The sequence below is a fragment of the Mixophyes fleayi genome, chromosome 2 (assembly GCF_038048845.1).
Source record: "Mixophyes fleayi isolate aMixFle1 chromosome 2, aMixFle1.hap1, whole genome shotgun sequence".
In the NCBI taxonomy this organism is placed as follows: Eukaryota; Metazoa; Chordata; class Amphibia; order Anura; family Limnodynastidae; genus Mixophyes; species Mixophyes fleayi.
The window spans coordinates 153,442,877-153,462,464 of NC_134403.1; the positions used below are offsets into that span (position 1 = coordinate 153,442,877).

At 38.4% G+C, this 19,588-nt stretch overlaps 2 protein-coding genes across 2 annotated transcripts in view; one reads left to right on the forward strand and one right to left on the reverse strand.

Annotated features, from left to right (window-relative positions):
* LOC142141621 (uncharacterized) overlaps positions 1–19,588 on the forward strand; it is a 939,875-nt gene that overhangs the window by 403,070 nt on the left and 517,217 nt on the right. The gene's annotated exons all lie outside the window — the stretch shown is intronic.
* CYBB (cytochrome b-245 beta chain) overlaps positions 11,915–19,588 on the reverse strand; it is a 73,902-nt gene continuing 66,228 nt past the window's right edge. Inside the window, exons 12-14 of the mRNA XM_075200274.1 lie at positions 18,353–18,499; positions 14,198–14,322; positions 11,915–12,951 (exon numbers count right to left, since the gene is read on the reverse strand). Coding sequence (XP_075056375.1) covers positions 12,825–12,951; positions 14,198–14,322; positions 18,353–18,499 — 399 coding nt within the window. The 3' untranslated portion in view covers positions 11,915–12,824. The remainder of the gene's footprint in view (positions 12,952–14,197; positions 14,323–18,352; positions 18,500–19,588) is intronic.

A 19,588-nucleotide genomic window follows, 5' to 3' on the forward strand; every position in this document is an offset into this window, starting at 1 on the left:
GGCAGACATCTTGCAATTTGTAAACTGGGTCCATAGCCATATCACGCACCTTCAGGTATTTATTTTTCCATGTGTATCCCAGGTACCCAATAAGCCACCGCACTAGGGCCAATGCTCCCTGTCTGCAGACCGGAGGACTATTATTATTTATTGATAAGGCACCAAAAATTCCATAGCGCTAGACAATTGTACAAATTAAAATAGTACATAACTAACACAATGAGCAAAATAAAAAATACATGAGGCAGTTGTTACGACTCTGCCTATACTTTGTATGTGGCTGCAGTACCTCAATTCCACCAGAGATGTTGCTGTTTTGCACCTCGCCTTTAGGAGTTAATCCCTTTACCTGATTAAGTGTCTGCACCTGTTTTTTGGCTTCATATAGCTGCCTCAGTCGGTGTTCGGTGCAGTTCATTGTTTGTACCTGGCTGCTGCTTGTCTCCTGTTTATTCCCTAGTCCAGTTTGCGTCACTGCTGTCTGATCTCTCGTTGTGACCCTCTGCCTTATTACCGGACTCTACTTGTTTGCCTGTTGCCCTGACATCTGCCTGATTACCGGACTCTGCTTGTTTGCCTGTTGCCCTGACCTCTGCCTTATTACCTGATTATGCTTGTTCGTTTGTGGCCCTGACCTCTGCCTGGTCACTGGACTCAGCTAGTACGTCTCCTTCCCTGGGCTGCCTCGTGCCTCTAACTGCCTGGAATCCTGATTCCTGCCTCCTTAGTCTTGTGCATCGTGCCTCCTGGCAATTGGATAATGTAATCTACTTGTTCTTGCATTTGAACTGTATTTGTCATTTCAATCATTACTTGGAACCTGTTGCTTCCGCAGACTATTCCTACCATTCATCACACCTGTTCATATTTGTGTATAGGAGTATACCTGTTAATTCTGCTACCTGAAATCAGCATATTCCATGAACTGAATCTTTGCTCACATATTTTGCCTAAATAAAGACACTTGGCTTTTCTACTTCTGTTGCCGCTTCCTGAATTCACTAGGAATCATAACAGCAGTTATGCATAAATAGGACAGATGAGTAAGAGTAAAACTGCGGGCACTCACACAGAATGTAGCAAAATACATGACAGAACATACAAAGGAGAAAGATAATAGACAGACATGAGACATTCTCAGTCATCACTGTGTCTCAAGTTTGGACTTTCCCAAGGAACAAGAAGTAGCATCGAACTCTATATGTGCAGTTCCAGAACTTCACTATATTCTCCATATAACTTGCTAAATCTAAAAATGATAATAGATATTTCATTTACACAAGACACCCCCACATTTAGCAATATTTTGTATTGTATGTGGTACCAGCTGCATGGCAATATAAATTCCCATATATGTATACAAAACAAAAAGACAGTTGTCAGCGCTTATCCTTTTCACTGCATATCTGTGTGTGTCTAGCAAAATGAAAACATGAGGTATTAGTTCATATTTTGATCAAAATATTTAAGCCTGCATCCCAACGTCAATGGTACCTCATTATATGCAGGTCCTACACTGACCTATATGCTTTAAACACCATTAAAATGCAGTTAAAATCAGATGCACTCACCTCCCAGGTATAGGGGTTTACATCTAGCAAGGACTGACTTATGAGCCACCCCAAAATGTGCCTTAAATAGGCTTGATGGACAGCTGCTATTACAAAAGGGCAATATTTAACTTGATATCTACATTTGTTTCAATCACACAGTAGAGCATTCCAGGTGTCTTGAGAACTTTTGAATCATAGACACACAGAAGTTAAACGTTATCACAGAAGAGTATGTGAACCTTTGTTGGACAGATACTGTATATTGCTAGCCAGATGGCACCTTCATTGAAACCTTTCAGTCTCAATTTTCTCAGTCTCCTCATGATCACTTTATGGTTTTCTGGTCTTCAGTCATTTATACGATACAATTGTGTGTGGGTTACCTGCAGAAATATTTAGATAACAATGGAGTTTACAAAGGCAAAACTTTTTGTCACCTAGAGCTGCTGTAACAGGATGGACCTCCTATGCCACCCTGTGTGTGTTGCTGGGGATCGCTGGGCTTGCCTTGCCACTGTCCCCATACTTTCTCCCAAATGCACCCTCTAAATGCCGTAGGAGGGGCTACTGCTGCTGCCACCACTAGGCTCCTTAGTGGCACCTAGATCAGCTCCTTCTGGGTAAATCTCGCTGCTAGGGTACTCTCTTGCTGGTACACCTGACCTCTTGCCTTCAGATCAAGGTTGTGGTGGATGGTTCCCCCTGGCCTATCACACTGGTCACAGCTGCAGGGTAGAGGGCAGAGCAATGATACTAGATGCTGGGTTCCCACCTCAGAACAGCCAGATAATGGATTAGATTTGGTCAAATCTGCAGGTCACAGGACTTACAGTGGGTAAGTAGTCGTCAAAGCAGAATCTTGAAGCAATGATGTTTTAGTAGCCCTTATAAGGACAGTTAAATGCCAGTTTGTGGTACTAGTGATTTTTCAAGCGTTACATGTTAATACTAATACATGGTCAAGCAGTGCGCTTTTTATACAGATTTACACAGATCTATTGAATGTTTATCTTAAGGATATAAAATTTCTCTAATCTTGCTTTGAACGCAATTTAACTTGAAAAATTTACATTAATCTGTGATCACTTGCATAGGGAGTCTACCAGCAAGTAATATTACCTCCTCTTGTTTTTCAGGCTCAATAGACATTTTGGTCATTCAGCAATAAAAAGGTCTAATTAGCATGAGACTACCTGTCTTCAGACAGTTGCAAAACCCAAACATGGCATACTGTCTCAGAAGTCAATACATTTCCACACATACCAATAGAAGAAGATAAGTACATTTTCAATGCTATACAGAGGTGCACAGCACCCCTAATTAAAATAAATATCTACAATAAGTTATTTCTACTTGATCCAGCCACTAATAAGTTCTTTACAAGTGATCCAGGCACAGCTGCTAATGAGACAAGCTTGGCGGTATACATAGCAATGTAAAGAGAACGCCTTTAATGCTGTTTTGTGTCCTACTCTTCAGGTTTTGGCAGCTTTTTAATCATTTTTCTTAAATCAATGCCTTGATTTGCTTTAAAATTAAATCAAACACCAATTTTGTTTATAGTTTAAAATATCAGACTCTTTGAAGTATAAGACATTTTGCAAATGGTCACAGGTAATTTACACTGCTAAATCAAACTGCTGCCTTTACACATTTGCTATGGACGGAAATGACGGTTCGGAAACCATAAGTGACATCTCACGCCTGCACAGTACACAGAACTGCGGCTTTTGATGTTACAAGCTGACTAAATGTGTGTAATTGAAGAAACTATATATATCTACAATATCTACACATTTTAAGTGTACCCCCTAAGGAAGTTACTTGACAAAACGCATTGAGATAATATCTGTCTGCTTTCAATACTGCTGCTAGGACTTCTTTTCCTTCCTGGCCAAAGAATGTCTCAATGTTTATGAGATCTTGTTTGGACTCCTTGAAGATAAGCTTGTTGTTTTTATCAGAATGTACGCTCTGTCGAAGTCGTATAATTATATTATAATTGGATGAACGAAAGTATATTGGTTTAATATTGTTTTGCCGTGCGATTGCGATCTGTAACATGTGGCGTGGTGCGATTGCACGGTAAAGTACGCACGCACACACTCGCATTACAACATTTAGTTATTTATATAATTCATATTCATATTGGTTCCATCACGCTGTAATTTAGGAGCAGATAGTATTTGGTTTATTATTAGTCTATATATATATATATAGTGATTATATGTACACTTCAGTGATATTCAAGGTTCAGGTTATAGGAAAGGTACCATGCCTGGTGTCATATTAAAGCCCTATTCATCAGCAGCTGTCCGGTGCAGTCGGCGAAGAGATCGCACATTGCATACTTTAGTTATTGATATTAGAGAATAAACCTTTGTATGATGCTGGCTATGAAAGGAACAGACCCCCTGGAGAGACGACCCCCTCCTTTGGATTCCTTAGATTGAATCAGCCTATGATCTGTTTACCCTGAACCCACCCAACGTCTGGACCTATAGAAGCAAGCTACGTCATCTCTATTGTTCACAATGAAACACTGACTGTATATATAATAGCTGCATCCCCCACCAGCCCCAGTCCCTTCTGACACAGTATTCTAAGCAGATATACTGTCCATTGGGTCCCGTGGTTGCGCAGCGAGCGCAATGCGATAAGAGCGCGGTATGTATGTATGTAACTTTTGATATTGGCTGTACTGTACTTTATCATAATATAATAATGTATTGAATTGTTGACTATATACATCTGCTAAAATAAATCACTTTGTGCGTTAGAAACACAATACAATCGCTTGGGCAATGCTTATTTGAAAACGATAAAATTACTTTAATAGCTCAATGTACTATCACTTTATGCTTGTTAAATACCTTATATTTTAAAATCTCTCTGGAATTTGGGCTACTTTATGATATTTTAAGCTCTAATATACAGCTTTTATTGGTACGCATACTGGCTACAATATTTAAATATTCTCTATGGTCTTAAGCATATTACACTTTGATACCTCTTTTTTCGTTTGTCAGCAAAACAGCATCCTTGTGAAGAAAAATCTTTCTGAATATATGAAGAAGCCGACAAGCACTACAGATAAGGTTTTTGAATTATTCATTTGGTACGCGGATAATATAAGAGCACTTCATTGTTGATTTGAAGCTTTTCATAATACTACGCTATGTTTGGCGTCCTTTCTCTTATTTGTTAATTTGTGGCTCCTTTTGCTGATTCCTAGCACAATTTGCTATTTACAATTTGCATAGGCTGCACTGACAGTCAAGCCACTAAGCCAGCATTAACTTTGACATAGTGAAATGCCTTGCTAAGGCCTATTACCTTGTAATGGTACTACACATCATCACAACACCATGCCTAAACGTGGAAGCCTAAATGTGAATTTCTTTTTAAAACCATACTTCCCCTGAAAATGTAATCTGTATGCTTAAAGATTCCCTATACATAAAGCCACTTGATGATGAATACTATTCAGGGCCATAGTAATCTAATTCACCCCCTCCTAACTAATGATTTTTTTCAAGAATATCAGAAATACTAGATATACACACAGCAATATCATCTCTGATGTTTGGAAAGTACCAGTAGAGGCATGTCTAGACTCAAACTGATCTGCAGCCCTATATTAATCCAATTGTGGCCAAACTGGAAGTGAATTCAATCATCTCTCAGACCAAGTGGCAGAATTTGCTTGTGTGTAACCAGATTAAGTGAAATACATAAATACAGTTTAACAATTCAATTTAACAATTTAACAAATTTCATTTATTTTTTTCTGTTAATAGTCAATGATATTATTAGCATCCTACAAAATACCATTATACTGCTCTCTTCTAAGTTTAAAGAAATTCCTAAAGTGTGTTCCTGAAAGTGTGATTAGACTTGGAACTAGCAATGAGAAAGTAACAATAAAGAAGAAATCATTTTTAGAAGTCCTCTGAAAAGTGAAGTGAGCCTTATTCTATGAATCAACAAATGTCTGAAGTAAGCAAGTGTTTAAAATACTGAAGTAATATGTAGCTTATAAAGTCTTTTAGGCAGACTAATGAAAGCAGATAGCTTGTGGATTTGTGCTGCAATAATATAGGATTCATTTGCAGCTATTTTCAAAGCAATACAGGATTCTTTAACACAGATCTAGTGCAAGATTAGAATTGCATTTCTGCACTAAACATATTTTGATTACACATTTGGACTATGCACACCCTGCAATTGTTATTTATGTATTAAAGATGCAGGGATGGAGGGAGCACTGGGGGTGCCCTAGGTGGCGCCCCTGTCCCTCAGGACTGGTGACACCCTCCTCGCGTTAAACACCCACCCTCGCTGCTTCCCTTGGCAGACTGGAGGTTGGTGCAGCATCCTCTCCTCTTGGGACTAGTAGTGTGGCACTTGGCTGTGACATCATAGCCAAGCGCCATACTCCCAGTATGACACTGACTTGGAGGAGCAGCAACCTGCAGCTTCACATGGAAGAACCTGTTGGCTGCTTCTCCTCCATGTCAGCAGGCAGCACTCTGTATGAGGGTGCCACGGGGGCATTAAAAACACTTACAGATTAACTTGTAACATTCTCTCTGAAATTTTGTATTGCGCTATGAAAAGAAATTGCATGAAATGTGGCTTGCACATATTAATTAAGGGATAATTACTAATTAAATACTGTTTTAATAATATTCAGGAAGAGCCATAATATCTAGCTATCTAGCTATGTAGCTACCTATCTTAATAGATTATCATCAGCAACATTTATTTATATAACACCAGCAAATTCCATAATACTTTACACTTGGGAGCAAAACTGAGTAATACAGACAGACAGAAAGGTAAGAAGGCCCTGTTCACAAGCTTACAATCTATGGGAAAATGGGAGTTTGATACATGAGGTTCAGTACTACATATTGCATATTGGTCCAGCCAGAATAAAGTAGGAAGCAAGATCTGTTAGTGAGGCTTAGAATGGTCATTTTCTAATAGCATTTACCAACATGGTTGTTTTTGGGCCACACACTGTGATATCAGGCCAGTTGCAGCTTGTGCTGTGTTTATTACTCTTCAGGAGGAACATTATAAATTTGCCCTTGTAATAATTGAGAACAGAAACTTTTATGATAACAAAATAAGAATATAACAATGCCTTTCTGCATTTGAAAAAAGTTGAATTGAAGTCTTGTAGCATAAATCTATTATTTCAACAATATTTTTACCACAGAGTGTTATAGATTGTTTATGTGAAACTCATGATTCCTTTACAGGATCTTTTAAAATTTGTTTTATGTTGAAAATTGGAATTGGGGAAGTGGTAAACACATTAGCCACAAGCAGTAGATGGAACAAGAAGTTGCAACAGTGACATTTTATGGCAATGTAATTACAGTATGAGGAAAGTGTTTTCACATTTAGGCAATCCATGTGTGACATGTTTTAGAACTGAGCAATAACATTTTATTGAACCGAGCACCTTTTCTGGGTCATATTAGATACCACCAGATGACTCCACAAAATGCATAACACCTTCACTGGCTGCAGCAGGGCAGTATTCTGTTGAATCCTCAGGAGACATCACAGGAACCATTTATTTCAGTGTAAGTACTATTGACTGTGTCAGTGAAGTGCAAAATTACTTACTTTAAGGGCCCCCCCAAGCTTCAAAATTGTCACAAATTACCCTTAATTTCAAGAATTAAAAAACAGCCCCAAAATAACCTCAGATCCCACATGTTCTCCAACACTCCCAAACTGGCCACTCAGAACTTCGCACATGTCACTGAGAGCTAACCACATGCTATGTAGACCTCCTCAGATGCCAAGCAGACTTCTGCACATGCCACTCAGACCTCCGCACATGATACTCAGACCTCCCCACTTTCCCCCACAAGCCACTCAGATCTCCGCACTTGCCCTCATGCCCCTCACATACCATTCAGACCTTCCCAAATGTCACTCAAACTTTCCCACTCACTAGGTAATCTAGTGTCCTTAGTCAAAATACCAACCTTTTGTCTGGAGCCTGGAGCCGAGGAAGGAGAGAGAGCACGTGGTGTAGGATGCCGTACACTCCACCCTCCTTCTCTGAATGAATGTGTTACATGACCTCCCTGCAGTGTGCAGGCAGAAGAGGTGACATGATAACTTATTCTCTGCTTTCTGTTGGTTTCCGCTCTCCTTTTCTGGGCAAGGTCAGGGCCCTGCACATGTGAAGGGAAGCCCCATTTGGACTTTCTGTTCTGGAAGAGCACTGAGGGGTCCAGACATCAGTTGGGCCAGCATTACTGGGCCTTATTCAGTCTCCATAGCGATTGCACCCTGTCAGTTTTCATTACAAATTCAGTTAAATATTTCTGAAATATTCTGTGGCTAAAGTATTGTAATTACTCTATTTACTATTCTGATAATTATTGTAATTACTGGAAATATGTTAATACCATATGTGAAGAAAAAGAAAGAGCCACAAATGGTCGATTTGCAGGAATTTTCTATTGCCATTTTCTATTTGCTATTTTCTAGTTACTTAAAGGCCGATGCATATTTACCTTTTTCAAAATTGCCGCCCCTCAGATTACATCATTGCAACCATTTGTTCTCAGTGGGACTGATTCATTAAGGATCTTAACTTAAGAAACTTCTTATTTAAGTCTCTTGGACAAAACCAATGCAAGGGGTGCAAATTAGTATTCTGTTTTGCACATGAGTAAAATACTGTCTGGTTTTTTTAGCACACAAATATCAACTTTAAATTTCAGTGTACAAATAAGCTGTCAAGTATTTGTGTGCTACACGAAAAAACAGTCAGTATTTAACTTATGTGCAAAACAGAATACTAATTTGCACCCCTTGCATTGTAACATGATTTTGTCCAAGAGACTTAAATGAGAAGTTTCTTAAGTTAAGATCCTTAATGAATCAGGCCCTATGTTACTATAGAGATTAATATAAAGATTTAGTAAATCACTTGCAAATCACCACAAATGCTTTTACTGGCATCAGACACTCAAAAACACTTAAAATTAATGAGATGAAGCGATGAAAAAACAAACATAAACTTTTATGCATATATAAGTATTGAAACTAATGGAATAAGTAATTAATGGAATGAATAAAGAAATAAATAAATACATGGACTGTGTGCCCCCCCCTTCCCCCCTACAAATCCCCAGACTATCTATTTATTTAATTACTTATTTATTTATGTATTGCTTTAAACAGCAACAGCCCAGATGTTTCCCCATTCATTTCATTGAGACAATTCATTTTTAAATGCTGTGGAAACACAAGATGGAACCACAATTGAAACGAATGGGCCATTGAAATGAATGGGAAAAGCTGTTAGCATTTAAAAGTATGCTGGTGAATTATTTTTTTAAATGAATGGAAATAGCGACAAATCACATACATTTGAAAGAAAATTACTGTTTAATACATTAGAAAATTTGCACAGTGAATTCCTTGCATATTTTTGATGATTCTGATTAATAGAAAAAGGTGTAAAAACTGCCTTTTTAGGTATCGACCTCAGTATGTATGGTGCTCCTCCTATCAATACTTGTTCTGCCTTTTATGACTCCATAATTGAACATTTGAAAATAAATATTTTGACATAAATAAGGATAATTGCTTGCTTATGGAGTACATATGGATGGACAAATTCTATAAGGACAATAGATGTTTCAGATCTTTAAGAAAAAATATACCACATTGATTTGCATGGTGTGTTTGACTGAGTGTTGTGGTAAGTAGATAAATGTATTGGAAGGTGCATTGACATTACTATGATAAGAGAAGCCATAAACTCATATCTTTATGTATGAGTCATTCACTTACCTATTCTGGTTAACTCTCCTGACATCTTCCAGCCAATAGTATCCACAGGGAAGGGGCCTTGTATTCTTCCCCCAGTGGTTGCCGGGCCTCTTTTTTGCTGCACAAATTCAGGGAAGCAGAATGACAGTGATGCAGGCTTAATATACATTTATTCTGCCAGTGTACCTCAAATGCTTTCGTTTTGATCTTTTCTTCCTGTCTTGCTTGCTTTCATCCCTCTCTCTTCACTTTCCTTTTCTCCTTGTCTTTAGTTGCTGTTTTTTCCTGCCTCTCCCCCCTTTACCACAATTTTTCCTATTCTGTTTTTTCTTTAAAGTCCCCACCCCCCACTCATATCTCCTTCATGTCTCACCCATGGAGACCTGCACTGCTTCCCCTTCCCCAGCAAGAGTCATTGATGGCTGCCTTTCCTACTCAGGGAGCCATTGTAGAGTGCTCAGGCGCCCCCCCCCCCCCCCCACTGCTCATGTCTGCCGCTATCCCTCCCGACACCAGCGTTAGTGCTTGCTGCTGCAGAGTGGACATGGCAGCCAGTTTTCATGCACCTATTTTCTCTGTCTCGGTGCGGGAGTTTGCAGTCCCTGGCGGTTAGCGAGCAACATGCTGTCTAACTCTGGAGCTCGGCCACGGTCTGCAAGAGGCTACCGCTGCAGCTTTAGAATTGTCTTTCATTGAAGCAATAAAGCAGTTAGGAAGATGGAAGCCCAATAGGTATAGGAATTTTAAGCGTAGTTTAAACACACTGCAAACCGCAGGTAGCTCGCTACACACATGTTAATCGGGGGTGCACGGATTATCCCACATTCACAAGTCTATGAAGACCAATCTAGTGTCGGTCGGTGGATTACCAACCCTCTGCTGGCTGATCCAACCATATGTGCGGTCGCCTTATGTATGGCAAGTAGTTGGCAGGATAGCGTTGATACACCAGGATGCTTCACACCTAACAAACTGTCAATGGATGCAATTTTAGGAGATCCATGGAATTTATGTGCTGGACCTGAAAACAAAAACACCCAGTCATTTAGGATTGGGGCAGCTACTGCTGCATCTTTGGATGGGTATTCCATTGCAGCATTACAGCACTTAGGGTGATGGAAGACCGATGCCTCCTGGACTTATATCAGGCCTACTGCCCACTTCGTAAGCAACCTGGCTCTTGGTCCTTTTGTGTGGGGGACCCCTTGACCTGCTTTGTGTGAACACATCATTGTGAGCCCAGAAGTGGTGTAGTCACTCTGACGCCAGATTTAGCGCCAGCCAATCGTAAAGGACTATGTCCTGGGACCAGTGGTTAGTGCCTTTTGGCCATACACTGTATGGTTGGTATTAGTTGTCAGCTGACTTGCAACTTGTGTTCACCGCCACTATTTCTTCTTTAATTCAATAAATGGTGACCTTTTGACAAAATTTTAATTGTTGTCCATATCTTTATTTACTTATGAATTAGTGTTAAACGGTAAAAGAGGTTTTGTGCAATGAAGAAGAGGCATCAACAGTATGCAGTTTATAGATGTGATGTATATTTTCATGAGTCCCCACCATGCAAAATGAGACCATAAGCTACCATGGAAAATACTGAACAGTCATCAGTAGTGCTTTGTCTGCAGGAGAGGGCTCAGGATGTTACAGGTATTTCACCTTGAGGTATTTAACCTTAAGTGTTTGAGTTGCGGCTACTCATATAGTGTATATGAGAATCTCTGTGTTAGTAGTGGTGTTTCACTGATGTAGCTTTTAAATTAATATTTAGTGATTAAGGTAGCAAACATTTAAAATGTATCACTATAGCATTTGAAGCCAGAAAATAGCCTTGTTTTATTGGTTGAGTTCCTAAAACCTGTAGGTTGCCATTAACATCAAATCCAAAATGCTCTACCCTTCACTAAATACTGCTAACTAGATCCACCTTTCTCCTGACATTAAAGCCAACAACACACAGTACTATCATGCTGTTAAGCACTGAGGAAGTATTACTAGACTTTCAGCTCTTGGACCAAGTAAGCTAGATTTTATCTAGAATCACTGGGGGCTGTTAGTGCAGTTAAAAGATTTACAGCAGATTATTAAGAGGCATGGGGATCATTTTGGGACTAACCACACTGTGATATTGCGCTGATATAGCTGCAAGTATTGAAGTGGGGTTGTTCAGCATAAGACTCATGGTTGGCCCCTGAATACAAATATTCCGGTCGGCTGAGTCAGTCTTAACTTATATTGTTAGCCATATTCCAAGGAGAAGCCAACCCAAACTCTGTACCTACAATACAAAACCATAACTATGTAATGATAAGTGACTACAGAATGCCTGTGGTTTATCTACAGGGGTTGTATTTTCTCAATGATTTTTGTAACACCATTGAAAGGGTGTTGGCTTATAATTATTATATTAACAAGTCAATTTCCTACAAAACACAATTATGTCCTATTCACACCATTGCATTCTGGCAATTTTTAAATATATTTATTTAACTTGTTTAAAAATAATTTTTTTATACAGTTTTCCAAACAGTGATACAGAAAAACACATTTTGAAATGTTCTTTATTCTTCAACACTTAACATAACTTTTGTTTTTACTATAGCTATGTACATGCAAAGCATAACATACATTTCAGTAAATAGTGCATTATAAATGATGTCATCCTATTTATGTCAATTAACATTTTCAGAGACCAATGTAACAATAACCCATTTGAGCTACTTCAATCTAGTCCTGGAAAGAAACAATGAGTGAGCAACAAGCAGAAAATTCTAAAAAAGCTAAATAATAATGAAACATTAATATCAATGTTACCCTTATTTTTCATAAGGACTATATGCTGTATAAGTAAATGTTTGGAGGTGAGATCTTATGTTATGCCATATACTATTACCTATAGAGATTCTCAAAGCACCTGGGGCCACTACAGCTCCCTCTAGACCCAATTCCTGACCCTCTAAATTAACTACATTTATGCAGTTTGAATAATTTTGCCTCTCTCGATTCTGAATAATCCAATTTATTATATAAAAAAAAAACTACATCTGTTTTACCTTTTGGCTTCTTCTGTTTTCTGTGCTTTAATTCGTTTTATTTCACTAATTATGAAATTGTATTGAGAAGTCTATTTACTGTATAGAATCCTGTAAACAACTGTCAGAAAATATGAATGAACAAATATTCTAACAACAAAAGGCAATTAATATACTAATATCATGCAGAGGACATGTGGATGTCACATAACAACTGTGCACTCTTCCAACACAAGAACATGTTAAACATTCAATAATTCAGTATAAAATCTTTTAAGGTCTGTTTATGATATTTTTTAACATACACTGAGTGTATGATATATATATTTGCATGTGTCTATATATTGGTATTTAAGATTATCTTATACTGCAAATGCAGTTGTACTTGGTATACACATACACATTTATATGTAAGACTAGACTAGAAGTTTTCTTTGTTGAAGATGAAGTGCACCCCTCTAGGATCCCCGCTGGAGTTTCCAATGCACAGTTTACTGAGGGTTTCAGCAAGGTTTTCTGGGCCACACAGGAAAACACCCACTCTTGAGCTGTAAAATAAAATGGAAAAACAAGTAAGACAGCGGTTTTTATAAGGGAAAGTAACACTTCTGAATTGTAATAACATGAATGATGGGGTTTCTATAGCTAACTACTGTAAGACAGAATGTTTATAGAGGGTTCAGGACAAGGATAGATAGCACATCTAGATTTGTCCATATTTTTGTTTTTACACTAAATGTATTAATATTTTGCTTGTGTTCAAAGCCATAATAACTATTTGTGGTGGAAATAAACAACTCAGCTAACTTGTCAAATTTTTAAGAGGGTATACAAAAATCAAGACATTGGTTAAAGGTAAAAGAGAGCACTTGGTTGGAATAACCCCTACATATATAATTTAATATGTACAAATCAACACTGTGAATGCACTGATACTTGTACATTATGGATGAACGAATGTATGTGTCTATTTACAGGGCCGCCATCAGGGGGGTATGGGGGGTACTGTTGTACCGGGCCCGGGCTCACCAGGGGGCCCGGCGGCAGTGGAACACATACTTACCAGGGGGCCCGCTGTCTTCCAGTCTCCATTGGTCTGCGCTGCTGTCTGTTGCTGTCTTCAGCCTGGCTGTCAGCGTGACAGCCAGGCAACAGAATGTGATCACAGGGGTGGAGGAATCATTCCCCTGCGATCATGTCATCTGCCTGTGACAGCCAGGCAGCTGCCAATCATGATCGCAGGGGAATCATTACTCCGCCCCTGCGATCATGTGATGTTCCCTTCTCACTGATTGTGTGGTGTGACCTGACGTCACACCACTGCTCCCGCCGCCGCAGAAGAAGAAGGAGCAGTGAGCAGCAGCTGCAACATCTCTGTATCTATAAGTATATTTTACAGATTTTTCTGTTTGGGTAGGGGGCACTCATGGGGGGGGCGGCCCACGTCATTTGTATTGGGCCCCATGATATCTGATGGCGGACCTGTCTATTTATTCAGTTTCTGTAAGAGAGACATTCAATTTTCTCAGCACCTCTGGTAACATATGGGTATATTTTTAGTAATTCAATAGTATGCTTCTGTTCCTTTATGTACTCGCCCGGTAGAATAATAAACAACCTCTGCAGCATTCATAATTTTTAATACAACAAAATAATTTATTAATGTACTATATCTTAACCATATCCAGTAGATGAACTTGTTGGCCTTTACTTGCCATCTATCCTGATTGAATGCATTGCCCAGTGTTTAGTAGTATTACATTTGGCCGCACATGGTATCAAATTTGCACTGACCTTAAATGTGCACTTCCAATGGTTTTAAACTCATTTTCCCAGTTTGGTCTTCCATACAAAGTCTTCTGCTTCAGGCCAGTGATCACATCCTTCTCTTGGTCATGGTGTAATGAAAATGCAGTGGCCTGGGGGGAAAATAACAGTCCAAATAAAAATATAAAACTATAAATATTACCCACAGTTTGTGACATATTAACTGTAAAGTGGTGCAACTTTGTAAAAAATAATTCATTTATTGAAATATTTCCAGAAGGGGACCTAATAAATAACCATTTTTAATGGCCCTCATACCTGGCTGAGAAGGAAAATCCCCCACCATAGGTAGATTACCTATATTTGTAAGGGGAAGCAGAAGGCAATACACCAGCCATTATTGAATGATTAAACAATGTATTAATGTTGAGGATGTGTATAAGGACAACATTCTACTAATTAGCTCCTAAAAGCTTGCTGGGTTACCATGGGCTGGTCACTTAAATTCTCTCTTGGGAGGGAGATTCCCTAAGAATTACATATTGTGGCGCACATTGCTGCAAACTTCCAGCGGTTTACTGCTCCAAACCGCTGAATTTACTACACTGCGGTTTGAGGCTGAAATCTCAAGTCACCGGTGATGTTTGGCAATTTCAAACTTCCTAAACCTCTCACGGTTTAGTAAAAAATGAAGGCGGTTTAGTCAAAACCACCAGAAAAAATACTTTTTAAGACCTCCTTCAGATGTATAGCTCAAATTTGTAGTACCACAAGTGTGCCCTCATCATGAAATTAGTGTAAGATCTCACTACTCTTTAGTAAATATCCCACTAGGACTCTGATAGCACTAACTGTAGAACAGATTTGTTTCTAAGGGAGTAGTACTCCTTAGTACTCTCACTCCCCAGCTTCCTAGCAATAGCCCTGGGATGGATATATTTATTTACCTTTCACATTACAGTGCTTCTCCCTGCTAAAATCTAAATCTACCTCTAAATATAAAAACCCTCAGCAAAACTTTTCTTATCAGTTTGCCTAAAGCCCAACTACCAATAGCCATAGAACGGGATTGAGGGAAGGATGACAAAGGGCAGGAATTGGCCTGAGGGAATATAAGAGCCCAGGTTGTAAAAGATAAAGAGAAATTGTGCCTGGCAAGAGGTAATATTACAGGGCTTTTTGTTATGGTTTACCAGCCAATCAGTAAGGATGTCTGTGGATGGCCTGAGCTGAATAGGACTTATAAGAATAGGATAAGTTTAGTTTTACTCTCTTCCCACTGGAAAATTCCCTGCCCGCCCAGGCCCTGATTTCATTGTGTGGATGATTGCATTCTTGTTTGTTCGCCATTTTTCTTCCTGAAGGGCCTTGGAGGTGGACCATGCCAATCAGCAGCCATAATGACACTTTCAGATGGCGTTTGGGCACTCTCCCTTAATACGGAGTTTCATTTAGCCAAAATGGGGTAGAGTTGGGCTCCACTGCCTAGAAATGTCCGAATACATTTGGGATGCTATAATTCTGGCTGCCGATTGCTGATTGGTCCTGGACTTTAGTTGTCACCATTTTAATTAATTTTCAATAAAAAATTGTGACCTTCGCCAAATAAGTCTCATATGTCTTTATTCATTGGGTAAGATAACTCTTGGTAATGACACTCGGGTAAAAGTTAACATGTAAATGAACTGCTAGGTGACTTAAAAACATCTCACTTTTATTCTAACCAATGAGAGTTATCAAATGATTACAAAGCCCAGCCTGCCTATAGCTGTGCAGAAACCAGGACTTCACTAATACTGCTGTCTACCATGAGCAGTAACATTATTTTAACAAATGTTGTAGTTGCTTAATCTATCTTTTGTGTACAGTGTTATAACCCTTAATGGTCATTGGCTGCAAGTATATGTAAGCAAGTTTAGAAGTTAGAAAGCTTTATTGGTGGGGACATTTCCCATTAAAAAGAGTAAACGATGTATTCCATGATTCTATGATTTCAGACAACAGAATAAAAGAGTACACTTCCAGTGCTAGACGCAGTCTTATAACTTCATTTTTGTCTTCATCATTATCTTTAGCTAGACAATGTCAATGAAAATTAAGACAACATAAGTGAGACTTTTATCTTAGAGGTCATGTATTCAAGCAGCTGTCTACCATTTTATGCCTGTATCTTATGCATTCTTAATGTGTTTTATTACAGCAGCTGGTGCACTATATGCGTCATGTGTCTGACAATAGTTCCTAATGAAAACAATGGATGGAAGCTAAGAAAGATTGTAAATCAATCACAGCGTGTTTTCCTTAAGGTCTTCATACCACCATTACCATTTACATGGTAAATACTTTTGCAAACTAATAAAACACACAATAAAATACAGTAATGTAGCCACAGTTATCCCACTCTGTATTGGCGTATAACTAACTTATATACTTATATACAGGTATGAGATCTCTTATCAAGAAACCATTATCAAGAAGGAAAAAAGAGGACAATTTTGCCACTTGCCAGGTATCACACAGATATGATCACTATGTTCCTTTTCTACAGTCTCTGTGAGAAGCACCACTAAACACTTTGATAAGGAGAGGAATGCAGGGAGAGGAGGGAGGGAATATACAGATAACTTTAAAATATAATTTAGCACATTTTAGTCCTACTGCTCTAAATTACATGTATACACATTATCGGGAAAAAAGACCCTAGCATGTTGGATAAAAGATCCCATATCATTGGTAAAGGTAAATTGTAGGAGATGCTCTGTGTAAGGCTAGGTACACACTACAGGTTTTTCCACCAGTTATCTGGCCAAACACTCGATAAACGACCATTTAGCTCGATATTACGTTAGTGTGTATACTTGCACTATAAATGACAGTCGTTGCAAAGTACCAATCGTTGTTTCATTTGATTGGTCGGTAGGACTAAAAATCTCGTTCCTACTGCCTTCCAATCCTGCAGTGTGTATGCACTCACATGACTGTCTTCCCAGAGAGAGAGAGTAGGAACCTGTCACTGTGTCTGTGTTGTAAAATGTAGAGAGTGCTGTAGGTGGCTTAAGTAACAAAATTTATAATGACATTGTGGAAAAGTCAAAGCTTATTTTGTGTGTTATAATCAGTGTGACAGGAATGACCCATTACACTGCTCTTGGACCAGATGAAGAGCACAGATCAGAATCGTGTATAGTATGTACATATGATCGGTAGACTGATCGAAACTTCAGTCGTTTGTAAAATCGTTAGAGATAACTTTTGACAGTGTGTATCCAGCATTACTATGTATTTTTAGAGATTATCAAAAAGGAAAACAAACCAAATGAATGAGAATGAGTGAGATAAATTTATTTGAATAATTGGTTTATTTATTTTCTAAATCTTAAAAGGAATAGAGACAGTAGAGGAGGATATGCCACCTCTAGCTAGGTTATTTAGTGTGTTGGTTGCATGTGAGTGTATGGGGTAATCTCAGGGATTTAGGGGAGTGCATGTAATTTTGTCATAGTCAACACTTCAAACAACTGCAAACTTGAAATCTGTATATTCCCATAAGCAGGGGCTGGCTGGGCTGGGGCTGGGCTGGCAGGTCCCATAGTGGGCTACCTTGGCCTGAGCCACTGCTGAGCCCAGTCTCGCTCCCGGGCTAAAGTTTGCCAGCCCTCCCCTTCCCATGAGGGAGATTTTCAGTTATCAATACTTACAATAACATGTCTACAAGTGCATGAGGTTTAATGAGAAGACCCATCCAGGATATGTACCTTTACTTAGTAGTTGATTGCAGCAGGTTATCAAAAAATGTTATTTCAAAATAATGTTGTAATTTAAATTAATTAATATTATTTAAAAAAACACAGCTAGAAATATGATTTTATAATGCTCCTTTATTACTGTACTTTATCACTTGCTTTTAATGGTACTATTTTCTGTGTGTTAAAGTTAGGTTTTAGTTATCTAGTTGTAACTATGCGCTCTTTTTGATACAATTATTTGGCATAAGTCAACGTTAATTAAATAAGGTGGTTGTGCATTTTATTGGGGGGTCTTTCCCTTTTCTTATGAGATTATATAACCGGATTCGCCACTACAATGAATTTAACTTCATTACATTGGCGAAAGGGAAGGTGGAATTATAAACTTAACATTAACACATTGATATGTGAAAAGAAACATGTAAAGTGTCCTTGCCTGAGTTTCATCCCATCCTGTCAGATAGATGTTGTAGCTGAGGAAATTTGCATTATTCCGCTCTTGCATTTGAGTCTCCAAAGATTGTAGCAAATCTGCAAACCATTCAAATGCTTGTGTGTCTCGGCACAACCAGTAGAAATAGATCTAAAACACACAGAATAGCTAATGACACAAAATGATAAAACAGACAAGCTGCAGAACTAGCGTTTTTGTTAACTTTGCATACCAGCACAATGCTTCTGTACGGTGATGATACTTAAAAAGTTATAGTTATACAACACTTCTCACTGTCTTATTACGCACATTATTTATTTACACACTGTATTACATTCATACATGCATAAAATATTGAATAAAACAGTTCCCCTGTGCTTTTTGTGTATAACGCTAACTCATTCATTATAAAGCAGTGCATCCTAACATATATGCCAGGTCACTAAATATTTATACGTCCACTAATGGACAGGAAGGAACAGTGAATTGCCTTCATACAATATACAGTACAAACTCTTAGTGCTCCTAATTAAGACTAGCCATAACACAGAGGAGAATATTTATTGCTGCACTAGACTAACATCACCAATGTCGTTCATGCCACAGACACGGAGAAGTAATGGACACAAGTGCTTTTATTGATATAGTCCCTAATGAAGATCAATGGATGATAGTGTGAGGGATCATTAGGATCCGTACTAGTGGACATATCATTATTTCTATTCAGTATTGGAGAAACATGTTTTTTATTTTATTTTGTTAGTATTGTACAGGCAGTAGTATAAAGTTAAGGTTAAGTTGATGTTACTAATTTTTGGTTTACATGAGAGCTCCGTAACTAGTTTTACAAGAGTTTGGGTTCCATGACAGGGAATTTCTATTATTTTTTATTAATATTGTGTATTTGGTTTATACACAGAAGCATTATTTAATATTACCGTAAGCTAAAAAAATGCATGCGATAAATACCCGGGAACCTACTGGGAGCCCATCTTACACAATGAATCTCATATGCCTTTCTATTAGATACACAAGTTCTTCCAGCTCTCTTTTTCTCCAAATGAAACATAATTTGGTGTCTAAAACGGATTCTTCTAGATAGTACTAATGTTTTACTATTACTGAGACATAGATTTTGATAAATCATCATTTATTTATATAGTGCCAACATATTCCGTAGCGCTTTACAATTGGGGACAAACATAGTAAACTAATAAACAAACTGGGTAAAACACTAAT